The 13,725-nt window shown below is 37.9% G+C and overlaps 1 protein-coding gene across 1 annotated transcript in view; it reads right to left on the bottom strand.

Annotated features, from left to right (window-relative positions):
- LOC121387807 (epidermal growth factor receptor-like) overlaps positions 1-13,725 on the bottom strand; it is a 77,731-nt gene that overhangs the window by 51,426 nt on the left and 12,580 nt on the right. Inside the window, 10 exon segments of the mRNA XM_041519019.1 lie at positions 143-317; positions 452-594; positions 1,550-1,758; positions 3,149-3,348; positions 4,277-4,438; positions 5,398-5,509; positions 6,167-6,271; positions 8,656-8,797; positions 9,907-10,028; positions 12,996-13,079. Of these exon segments, the coding sequence (XP_041374953.1) occupies positions 143-317; positions 452-594; positions 1,550-1,758; positions 3,149-3,348; positions 4,277-4,438; positions 5,398-5,509; positions 6,167-6,271; positions 8,656-8,797; positions 9,907-10,028; positions 12,996-13,079 (1,454 nt within the window).

Genomic DNA, 13,725 nt, shown 5'->3' on the forward strand with positions numbered 1-13,725 from the left:
ATAATACTGCACTGTAAAAAAAAATGTTTTAGCTTCAACTGGAGGTGGCATTCACGTGACACTTCCCTCCACCCCCCACCCACCATGCCCTTGATGACAGCATGCCCTTGATCTGGATACGTCTTCGTAAACTCCCACCAACCTTTTTGCCGGCCATTGGTCCGATGTCTGTGAATGACATGGACTGTAGGTAGTATCCGTCCTCACACGAGTCCGTGTCGTGCTGTAGACAGTAGATGTGGTTGTCTGGTTTACGGATCCCGATAGAACACGAGTTACAGCCACCCTTCGCCACCTCCGTGTCGGGGCCCGTACATCTGAAAATAACGGAGAAATAGAGAGTAATATACAAGTACTTGTAGGCCTTCGCTACAACAGCTTGCTCTGAATGTGCACGTTAAATAATTTATCCTTCCTTCCTAAAATACGTATTAAATAATAAACAACTTACCCTTCTGCACACCCGTTGTAACATGACCGACAGATTTTATCGTCGTCGGGGAAGAACATGTCCGGACAAACGGCAAGACATGCGTTACTCTTGCCCGGTCGAATCATCGTCACATTACGACATGAAAAGCAATCGGAACTGTCCTAGAAAACAAAACAAAAAACATAACTGAGAATACAAGGAAATGTTTTATTTAACGACGCACTCAACACATTTTATTTACGGTTATATGACGTCAGACATATATAGAGGATAGTAAACGAGTTACCAGTTATTATCAAATTTATGTCCCGAGTGAAATAATTTTCAGTTGTCACGAGCTTTAGTGAGTGACAAATGAAAATTATTTCACAAGGGACATAAATTTGATACTGACTGGTACCGAGTTTGTTATTCTATTTATTACCTCAGCTACTTTTTCTCCAGAACCCTTTATTTTCGATGCACATGCACAAAAGGCCAACCTGTATAGAAACGATGTAAACCACTTTGTGCACTTTTCTGAGAATTGCTATAACTTTGTAATTTAATCACGTTCATAAAAATATTCTAAAAAACCAAGTGTTCTTTATTCTGCTACAAAATTTATAAGGAATTGCATTAAAATGACATTTTGTTATAAATTTAACACCAAAAATAGAGAGCCGTAAACGCAAACTCTTTAAACTACATGACGTCATTTTGTGTTTGCCAAATCGTGATGACGTCATATTTAGTACCGACACGGTCATTGGTTTGTGAGTGTCAAATTGTCCAATAGTATTGTTCGTTAGACCAATGCAGAATATTTCTCACTGAGAAAATATGAAAAATATTTTCCCTGTTATGAGTGACCGCTGGGGTAATAAGGTAGGATAACATATACCACAACCTTTGATATACCAGGCGTAGGGCACTATAAGTCACTGATGGAGATCAAACCAAGACTAAACGCATATCAGGTGAGCGCTTTACCACTGGGATATGTCCCTGCCCCAAGTCAGAAAAGTAATACATGCACATTGCCTTTTTACTTCGTAAACAGGAGACCCCAAAATTGTGAAACCGTATTTTTGTCATTATACAACTCTGATACTGCCCCTTTAACAATAAACTCACTGGACCGCGACAGCTTCCATTGCACTGCACGTTACACATCTGACACATGCTGAAGTTGTCCTGGTAATATCCGGAGACGTCCGAACACGACGCCACACAGTATTTCCTCTCTCCGGCTAGCTGCAGGTGTTTACAGTTAACGCACATGTCGGGCCCTAGCCCCCAGCATCCGTCCTTGCACTCCGCATCGCACACAATGTTCTCCTTCACTAAAAACAGACACGGTCGTCATTAAAGATACTATCTGACCGCATTAGCAGTGTTCGAGATTAACAGTATCCCGATATCCTGGGGATACCAGAATGTAATTTTGGATACCAGACTTCAATAACCCAGTATCCCACTGGGATACCATATAATGTTGGGTTTTTTTAATCCTGCGTTTTTATTTTTCGCTGAAACAGTGAAAATCATCATTTACTGGTAAAGTTGAGTAGCAATATTTTCATGCTCGCACCCAGTCTAATGCTACACTGGAGCAATAGCAACATAGCAATAGACTGGGAACGAGAACAATGTCGTCCAAGTTTGTTATGTTATTTATGAATTTCATTTAAGTGGGATACTAAATTTTCAAGTGGGATACCAGATTTTGAAATGTTAGTATCCAACTGGGATACTGCCCAAAATTTTTAATCTCAAACACTGATTAGTTACTAGTGCAAAATACAGTTACTATAGTCACGGCCGTCATTAAAGATACAATTTGACCGCATTAGCTACTAGTGCAAAATACAGTTACTATAGTCACGGCCGTCATTAAAGATACAATCTGACCGCATTAGCTACTAGTGCAAAATACAGTTACTATAGTCATGGCCATCATTAAAGTTACAATCTGACCGCATTAGCTACTAGTGCAAAATACAGTTACTATAGTCACGGCCGTCATTAACGATACAATCTGACTGCATTAGCTACTAGTGCAAAATACAGTTACTATAGTCACGGCCGTCATTAACGATACAATCTGACTGCATTAGCTACTAGTGCAAAATACAGTTACTATAGTCACGGCCGTCATTAACGATACAATATGACCTCATTAGCTACTAGTGCAAAATACAGTTACTATAGTCACGGCCGTCATTAAAGATACAATCTGACTGCATTAGTTACTAGTGCAAAATACAGTTACTATAGTCTCGGCCGTCATTAAAGATACAATCTGACCTCATTAGTTACTAGTGTAAAATAGAAACACAACAGTTACTATACATGTAGTTGGAATAAATTCACAATCTCATTTCTCCATATTATTAGATCAGTTTTAAAATACTAATGCAAAATGCAAACACAACTACAGGTTAATTCATTTATCAAAATCAATTTTGTCTATTTACATTTCTTTTATGTTCACTCACCACATTCAGTTTGCATTCTGTTGTCTTGGATGTTAAATATTTTATTAGCTTGCTTGCTTGTTCTAAATATTTTATTTGCTTGCTTGCTTATTTAATTTATAATTTATTTATTTATATAATGACTCACCACACTTTAGTTTGGTTTCTGTTGTCTCGGATGTTCACTTTCAGTTTATTAACTAATTAATTAATTGTAATTATTTATTTAATTAATTAATTTATTTATTTCACTGACCACACTCCGTCTGGTTTCTGTTGCCTTTGATGTTCACTTTCTGTTTCGGACTGTAGAGGATTTTACTCCAGTTCACTCTGTCTACCAGACACAGCTTGCGATTGGCTGCGATCGTGATGTCGCCATACTTAACGATTCGCAGCGTGGTCAACTCTAGTCGCTCCAGTGACGTCATCATAATACTCAGTGCGTTTCCATAACTGGAAATAAAAGGTCTAAAAGTTAAACAAGCATTCTGAGGGTACTGCTAAAGCAATACATGTCCCTTACCTGGCCCCACAAATCTCCTACCAACCGCACATCAGGCGAGCACTTTACCACTGGGCTACGTCCCGCCCCTATTTGCTGATAGAAACCTGTCGATATCCTGAGACTGAACTATTTATTTTATTCTCCAATGGAAACCCATCGATATCCTGAGACTAAACTATTTATATTATTCTCTGATGGAAACCCGTCGATATCCTGAGACTAAACTATATTATTCTCTGATGGAAACCCGTCGATATCCTGAGACTGAACTATTTATATTATTCTCCGATGGAAAGCAAAGAAAGAAAGAAATGTTTTATTTAACGACGCACTCAACACATTTTATTTATGGTTATATGGCGTCAGACATATGGTTAAGGACCACACAGATTTTGAGAGGAAACCCGCTGTCACCACTACATGGGCTACTCTTCCGATTAGCAGCAAGGGATCTTTTATTTGCGCTTACCACAGGCAGGATAGCACAAACCATGGCCTTTGTTGAACCAGTTATGGAAAACTGGTCGGTGCAAGTGGTTTACACCTACCCATTGAGCCTTGCGGAGCACTCACTCAGGGTTTGGAGTCGGTATCTGGATTAAAAATCCCATGCCTCGACTGGGATCCGAACCCAGTACCTACCAGCTTGTAGACCGATGGCCTGTCACGACGCCACCGAGGCTGGTCCGATGGAAAGCCATCGATATCCTGAGACTGAACTATTTATATTATTCTCCGATGGAAACCCATCGATATCCTGAGACTGAACTATTTATATTATTGTTTGATGGAAACCCATCGATATCCTGAGACTGAACTATTTATATTATTGTTTGATGGAAACCCACTGATATCCTGAGACTGAAATATACTTACGATAAAGCTCGACCGTGGATGATTTCCAGATTGGACAGAAAGGACAAGTCGGTGAAATCATCGGTTTCTGATTGGATGACAAGATACTCCGATATCTCGCGGATATCCTTCAGTGCAGTAAGGTTACTCGGGTGAAGCGGAGGGATGTTGCGGTGCTCATCTCTGGAAAACAAAACAATGAAATGTGTGTTTAAAGAACACCTCAGCATGTTATATTTGGTGATATTTTAATAACAAAGGAAAAAAAAGGACAGGAATGTTGGTTTAATGACACCCGAGTGATTTGAAATATAGTTATATTTGGTGATATTTTAATAACAAAGGAAAAGAAAGGACAGGAATGTTGGTTTAACGACACCCGAGTGTTTTGAAATATAGTTATATTTGGTGATATTTTAATAACAAAGGAAAAGAAAGGACAGGAATGTTGGTTTAATGACACCTCAGTGTTTTGAAATATAGTTATATTTGGTGATATTTTAATAACAAAGGAAAAGAAAGGACAGGAATGTTGGTTTAATGACACCCGAGTGTTTTGAAATATAGTTATATTTGGTGATATTTTAATAACAAAGGAAAAGAAAGGACAGGAATGTTGGTTTAATGACACCCGAGTGTTTTGAAATATAGTTATATTTGGTGATATTTTAATAACAAAGGAAAAGAAAGGACAGGAATGTTGGTTTAATGACACCCGAGTGTTTTGAAATATAGTTATATTTGGTGATATTTTAATAACAAAGGAAAAGAAAGGACAGGAATGTTGGTTTAATGACACCTGAGTGTTTTGAAATATAGTTATATTTGGTGATATTTTAATAACAAAGGAAAAGAAGAGACAGGAATGTTGGTTTAATGACACCTGAGTGTTTTGAAATATAGTTATATTTGGTGATATTTTAATAACAAAGGAAAAGAAGAGAAAGGAATAACTGTTACTTCTCAGACACATGTGCATTTTTTAAAATATGAAAATGCATTTTGTGGTATTAAAAAACACTAGGATGATCAGAAACACTTCGGTTGTACGGTAATGGATAATCTAACAGTGAAAAATATGCCTTAAGTGTTTAAAAACTTTAACCGCTTTAACCATCAGTCTGTCAATATGTTTTGTTTACCCGCGAAACGTAGTTCTGAGAATTCTGATGTTGCCATCGACAGACGTGCACTCAGAGAAGTTGTTGATGTTGTGAGCATTGATGAAGTCGTCATCGCTCAAACCCCGACATGCTGAAATAAACAACAACAACAACACAGTCAAAGAAAGGAATGTTTGTTTAAAGATAGCCCAGCCCATTGTAGATTATGGCTACTTGTATAGTATTACATGTGAAATGATGGAAAAAGAGAGCGAGAGAGAGAGAGAGAGAGAGAGAGAGAGAGAGAGAGAGAGAGAGAGAGAGAGAGAGAGAGAGAGAGAGAGAGAGAGAGAGAGACAGACAGACAGACAGACAGACAGACAGACAGAGAGAGAGAGAGAGAGAGAGAGAGAGAGAGACAAAGAAACAGAGAAAGAGGAGACAGAGAGAGACAGACAGAGACAGACAGACAGACAGACAGAGAGAGAGAGAGAGAGAGAGAGAGAGAGAGAGAGAGAGAGAGAGAGAGAGAGAGAGAGAGAGAGAGAGAGAGAGAGAGAGAGAGAGAGATAGAGAGAGAGAGAGAGAGCAAGTGAGAGGGAGAGAGAGAAGCAGAGGTAAGAGGAAGACAGAAGGTTGGAGGGAAGGAGGGAAGACAAGAGAGATTGAAGAAGGGAGGGAGAGCTGATATTTGTTGTTAGCCAATTGTGTATTTTCTTCATTCATATTATATTACAATAATTAGGACAGGTGGTCTTCTAACACAAGTGTTTGCTTAAGACAGGTGGTCTTTGCAAACAAGGCTTACCTCGCGGGCAGGCTCCTACACACGGCTCACACGTGTTATTGGCCGACTGTGTCTTTCCTTCCGGACATGACCTGACACAGGCGCCACGGTCCAACAGCAGATGATCTAAAAACACCAAACAGGAATATTCGACATTTGAATTAATCAATGTCTTGGCTACCCTAAACTGATGAAAGGAAATCCTCAGATTGCTACCATGGTAACAGTGTTACATTTAGTTTTACAGTGGCAGCAAACTCGGTGCAACATTTTAACAGTTTTCATCTAAGGTCCCAGGGCCCCATTCCATGAACGAATTTGTAGTGATTTAATGTGAGTTTTACAACTGGCACCGTAAACTTTACAGCTGTTCCACAAAGCAACCTTACGGTAGTCGTAAGTGCCCCTTTAATTATTAATAGATTCTTTGCAAAGAAGTGCGAATTAGTTAAATAATAAATTGTTTACCGACTTTTCGGGACATGTTGGATGTATTCATTGGTATGGGACAACCATGAAGTAACTTTGTCAATTTATTCGGTAAGCGATAATTGCCGAATGCATAAGACATGAGAGTTATCTCCCTTATTTTTGTGTGAAGGTAGTTAGGCCTAGACTGTTTTTCATCGATCACAGAGTTTCATAAAAGGTATTTGGTATATATTAGATCCATTTTTACACAAAGAGTTAGTATCCTTCTTATAAAATTATCAAATAATCATCTAACTGCCATTTGACAGCTACGTTAGTGGCTTACAACTGTTTCGTACCAATTGTAAATTTTCACAGTAATTTACGATAGTAAGCTACGCTGCGTCGTTGAATGGGCTGACGATCGTAGAAAACATTTAAGGTCTCGATGGTATGTATTTACGACAATAGTAGGGCTAAGATCACTTCGTGGAACGGGGGCCCTGGGCAGTCACTTTTCACACCCTTGTTTTGGCTTCGTACACAATAAATATAGCATATCCAATAGTAATTTTTTGATACGATATATTTGACAACAGGTACTTTTTATTTCTTTCATCTTTTAAAATTTAAACTTAATATTTTGTCTAGAATTATGAAAAAATAATAATACCGACCTGTAAACAGCGTTGTCTGCTTGTTATAGGTTATTCGACCAGTTTTTATTTTAATGTGGCGAAGGCATTGTAATAATATAGCTACTTCTGAATTTGAATGACGCCAGTATATCAATGACATCACTTTGCATCTCCTTACAATAACCATAAATTGAGTACATGACGTTTCCGTTTTAGGAATTATGAAAACATTCTAATGCAAAATTCCTATTGAATTTTTTTTGTTTGACCATTACTAATGCACCTGAATGTGTTTGAAAAAAATCTTGTGATTAAAAAAAACAGTAAAGTAAAGTTTGTTTTATTTAACGACGCCGCTAGAGCACATTGATTTTTTTAATCTTATCACCGGCTATTGGACGTCAAACATATGGTCATTCTGACACTGTTTTTAGAGGAAACCCGCTGTCGCCACATAGGCTACTCTTTTTTACGACAGGCAGCAAAGGATCTTTTATTTGCGTTTCCCACAGGCAGGATAGCACAAACCATGGCCTTTGTTGAACCAGTTATGGATCACTGGTCGGTGCAAGAGGTTTACACCTACCCATTGAGCCTTGCGGAGCACTCACTCAGGGTTTGGAGTCGGTATCTCGATTAAAAATCCCATGCCTCGACTGGAATCCGAACCCAGTACCTACCAGCCTGTAGACCGATGGCCTGCCACGACGCCACCTAGGCCGGTTGTGATTAAAAAAGTGTACCTTTTACGAAATATGGATTTCACATGAAATTACAGCAAGATATGCTATATGTATTGTGTACGAAACCAAAACAAGGGTGCGAAAAGTGACTGTCATTGACCTTAACATTGCACAGTAAATACATGTTCTTGTTGAAAATGTCAGTGTGTGTGACTAGTGACTTTCTGAAACATCTGTCAAACACTGAAAAACTGCATTGATTCATAAACAGTTAAAAATAAGAGAAATCGCTTTTGAGAATTCTAGTCTTTATATTATTTCTCAAATAAGAAGGAAGGAAGGAAATGTTTTATTTAACGACGCACTCAACACATTTTATTTATGGTTATATGGCGTCAGACATATGGTTAAGGACCACAGAGATATTGAGAGAGGAAACCCGCTGTCGCCACTTCATGGGCTACTCTTTTTGATTAGCAGCAAGGGATCTTTTATATGCACCATCCCATAGACAGGATAGCACATACCACGGCCTTTGATGTACTAGTCGTGGTGCACTGGCTGGAGCGAAAATTAACCCAATGGGCCCACTGAAGGGGATCGATCCCAAACTGAACGCACATCAAGCGAGTGCTTTACCACTGGGCTACATCTCGCGTCTTTCCCAAATAAAGATCTACAAAATCAACCACATCACACCTTGTAAACAAACCTCTGTCTACCTATTAAAAGACCCTACACAAACAACAACAACAACAACAACAAAAATTGTTTTTACCTGGACATTTTTTCACACAGAGAGAACCAATAGTATACTTGGCGTCTGGATTGGGCACCATCTTGTCGAGGTCAAGGTCATATTTGTACTGTTGGGGGCAGTACGGCACACATGCTCTGTCATTCATGAAATTTCGGCATGCCTGAAAAAAAAAAAATATATATATATATATAAATTATAAATGAACAGGTAAATGATTTAATGATGTTGATTTTGCCAACTTTGAGATTAACCACAAATGATCAGTCAACAAATATGTAGGCCTAATGCTCTACAAACTTAAATACCCGGGAGGGGGAAGGAGAGGGGGAGGAGGAAAGGGAAAGGGGAGTGTTCCTCAAGAATTATCTGTATGCAATGTTTTCAAAACTATCTGTCATTTTAATTTAATATTAAATACAAGCATGCAGCCATGACCAACTTTTCTAGTACATGTTTTTTCTGGTTTTTTAAATCAAGTATTTATTTATTAATACAATAGACTGATCTCTCCATGAAAAACATTGACTGGAGTGGTATGATAATAAATTAAAAAAAAAATAATAATAATAAAAAAGTAATAGTAATAGTATTGTAATAGTAGTAGTAGTAATAATAATAATAATAATAATAAATAATAATAGTAATTGTAATACTAAAAAAATATATATATTAATAATAATAATAGTAATAATAATACTACTACTATTAGTAGTAGTAATAATAATAATAATAATAATAATAATAATAATAATAATAATAATAATAATAATAATAATAATAATAATAATAATAAAATCTTTATTTATAGAAGATATCTCAATTTGTTCTAGACTATTTTCCCATGAGGCCTTCTTACTAATTATAACAATAATAACAATAACAACAACAACAATAATAATTTAGATAATAGTGAGCCATTAAAAAGATTTACATATAAATACCATATAAATTCACATGCTAAGGCGAGCTAAAAATCACTCTCCTTGATCTAGTCTGAGGTGAGTGATGGTGAGCGAGAGTGATAACTCACCTTAAACGTCAACATCTGCCAAGAAACAAATAAAACTTAGAAACAGGGAACCCAATAATATTTATCAAATTACATCATAGTGGTATGGCATGAATCCCATAACCACCAGTCTTTGAGCCTCAACTATGTGAACTGACCAAACAGTTGGTTTTCTTTGGTGGTATGAGGTGGAGCTATGTGAACTCACCAAACTGTCGGTTTTCTTCCAGTGGTATGAGGTGGGACCTATGTGAACTTACTAAACAGTCGGTTTTCTTTGGTCCACTGCAACCACCCGCACATTCAGCATGGCAGCACTGATTTGGCAGTTTCCCATAGCAACGGCCGTCACATGACCCTGCACACTCTTCGCCTTGGCTTACTGCCAAAATAAAAGAGATAATATTAAAAAGAAGAATTCTGTAGAATTAAATGTCCTGCCTACCATAAAGCATTTTCAGAGCACTGTGATGAACGTCCACAGGTGCAACTACGAACCAAGTTTCAATGACCTAGGGCTTATAGGGTGTATACTACCAAATCAAATCCCATAGATGACAATAGTAACATATGTGGCTAAAACTCCTACCTGCAGCGTATCAATCGACATACACGCCACGGATATAAATACTACCACCCCTCACACTTAAAGTGAATCAGAAAAAATTGGGGGTCAAGCTGCTCGTTTCTGAGATAATGGGTAGCGTCTGTGAGTACCCTAGTTCCACACAAAATTTGAGTACTTTTTTTTTGCAGGTACCCCATACATGTTTCAAGCACATGGCTACTTGACACATTGGTACTAGATGAAATAAAATTGCAAATTTATTTTTACTCAGATGAAACTATTATTTTTTACAACCAACAAACTCACATTTATAACCAATCACAGGACTTGTGGTGTTCACTTCTCTATCAAAAGTTGGGTGCACCTCGAACTTTGACCCAGCCAGAAGTTATTTGGTTTAGTACTACCTATACATGAAGTTTGTGATAAACTGATCTGAACGTGAACGTTAAACCATCGGACTACAGGCTGGTAGGTACAGGGTTCTCAACCCAGTACCGGCTCCCACCCAGAGCGAGTTTTAACGACTCAATGGGTAGGTGTATAAGGCCATTACACCCTCTTCTCTCACACTAACCACTAACAACTAACCCACTGTCCTGGACACACAGCCTAGATAGCCAAGTTGTGTGCTCAGGACAGTGTGCTTGAACCTGAATTGAATATAAGCACGAAAAATAATTTCAAAGAAAGAAAGAAAGTGTATGTTTTGTTTAATGACACCACTTGAGCACATTGATTCATCAATCATCAGAATTTATTAAGATGATATCGCTTGTATAAATGTTTTATAAATGCCATGCATGTATTTTCCATTTGTTTTAATGTATGTACATTGTAAGACCCGTCAAAAGTGGAGCAATGAGCTATAACTCTCCCAGAATAGTGCTCGTAGTGAAAATGGAGTTATTCCCCTTAGATCATTGGCATGTTAGAACAATTTAAAGACACCTTTTGCAGATATTAAAACAATTTACTCTACATAATAGAAAGAGTTAAAAGTTTATTTTGTTTAATGACACCACTAGAGCACATTGATTTATTAATCAGTAGGTAGTGGATGTCAAACATTTGGTAATTTTGACATATAGTCTTAAAGGAAACCCGCTATATTTTTCTATTAGTAGCAAGGAATCTTTTATATGCAGGATTTAGCTCAGTCGGTTGAGAGCTCGCTTGGGGTGCTTGCATCATAGGATTGAACCACCTCGGTGGATCCATTCAGTTGATTGGGTTTTTCCGCGTTCCAACCAGTGTACCACAACTGGACAAAGGCTGTGGTCTGTGCTTTCCTGTCTGTGGGATAGGGCATATAAAAGATCCCTTGCTGGATTTCTAGAACTACTTCTTTTGTTTAATGCATACGAGATGAAACTAAACTTAATATAACAACTCAGCATTTAAAAGACAATATAGATCTCTCGATATTAATTTATGTAGACTACTCCAGAAAATCCATGTTCCAAACTTCAGAACTTTTTAACATTTTCTGGACATTGATTTATCAATCATTAGCATTTGGAAAGAAAGAAATGTTTGATTTAATGACACACTCAACACATTTTATTTACGGTTATATGGCGTCAGACATATGGTTAAGGACCACACTGATATTGAGAGAGGAAATCCGCTGTCACCACTTCATGGGCTACTCTTTTCAATTAGCAGCAAGGGATCTTTTATATGCACCATCCCACAGACAGGGTAGTACATACGACGGTCTTTGATATACCAGTCGTGGTGCACTGGCTGGAACGAAAAACAGCCCAATGGGTCCACCGACGGGGTTCGATCCTTTTACCACTGGCAGTTGGATGTCAGACACATAGTCTTCAGAGGAATTAAACCAGCCACATTTTATCATTAGCAGCTAGGGATATCTATATGCTCTTTGCACAGACAGGACAGCACATACCATATTTTAAAAACTAATCCCCATGCATACTGTTTATACAATTCCATATTCAATAGGACTACTGTTTTAAGGGGCACCACTCAATATTTACAGTAACTTACATTTCTGACATACAATGCAGTGTTCGAGATTAATGGTATCCTAATATACCCAGGAATACCAGAATTTAATTTTGGATACCAGACTTCAATAACAGAGTATCCCACCGGGATACTATATAATGTTGTTGATTTTTTTAATCCTGCGTTTTTATTTTTTGCTGAAACAAGGAAAGTCATCATTTACCGATGAAGTTAAGTAACAGTGTCGTTTAAGTTTGTTACAATGACTGATGAAGTTAAGTAACAGTGTCGTTTAAGTTTGTTACAATGACTGATGAAGTTAAGTAACAGTGTCGTTTAAGTTTGTTACAATGGCTGATGAAGTTAAGTAACAGTGTCGTTTAAGTTTGTTACAATGGCTGATGAAGTTAAGTAACAGTGTCGTTTAAGTTTGTTACAATGGCTGATGAAGTTAAGTAACAGTGTCGTTTAAGTTTGTTACAATGGCTGATGAAGTTACAGTCGTTTATTTTTGTTACAATGGCTGATGAAGTAAGTAACGTTTAAGTTTGTTACAATGACTGATGAAGTTAAGTAACACAGTGTGTTACAATTTAAGTTTGTAACAGTGTCGTTTAAGTTTGTTACAATGTTATTTATGAATTTTATTTAAGTAGGATACTAAATTCTCAGGTGGGACACCAGATTTTGAAATGTTAGTATCCTGCTGGGATACTGCCCAAAATTTTTAATCTCGAACACTACAATGTATGTCCTGCTTTAATTTTGCAGGCTATAATTTCGAGGCATGATACGGTAACTTACGTTTCTGACACATGTCTGGCCCGGCCCCCCAACAATGTCGAGAGTTGGTCGTCGGCTGATAGCAGGCTGGGTCACACTCACCACCTGTAAAACGAAAATAATAATTAAAAAATGAATACTGGTAGTGACAAAAAAAACCCCACACACACGAGTAAAAAAACCCCACACAGTCCAGATAGCTGAGGTGTGTGCCAAGGACAACGTGGTTGAACCCTAACTGGATATAAGAATGGAAATTAAAAAAAGCTTTGTTTTGGTTAACAACACCACTGGAGCACACTGTAGGATGTCAAACATTTGGTAATTCCAACATATACCGGGTAGTCTTTTCCATTAGTAACAAAGAAAGAAATGTTTTATTTAATGACGGACTCAACACATTTTATTTACAGTTATGTGGCATCAGACATATGATTAAGGACCACACAGATTGAGAGAGGAAACCCGCTGTCGCCACTTCATGGGCTACTCTTTTCGATTAGCAGCAAGGGATCTTTTATATGCACCATCCCACAGACAGGGTAGTACATACCACGGCCTTTGATATACCAGTCGTGGTGCACTGGCTGGAACGAGAAATAGCCCAATGGGCCCATGGACAGGGATTGATCCCAGACTGACCATGTACCACTGGGCTACATCCCGACCCCTGGTTGTGACAAAAACACACACACACACATACATATGAGTCAAGAAACCCACAGTCCAGATAGCTGAGGTGTGTGCCAAG

The sequence above is a fragment of the Gigantopelta aegis genome, chromosome 13 (assembly GCF_016097555.1).
Source record: "Gigantopelta aegis isolate Gae_Host chromosome 13, Gae_host_genome, whole genome shotgun sequence".
Lineage (NCBI taxonomy): Eukaryota > Metazoa > Mollusca > Gastropoda > Neomphalida > Peltospiridae > Gigantopelta > Gigantopelta aegis.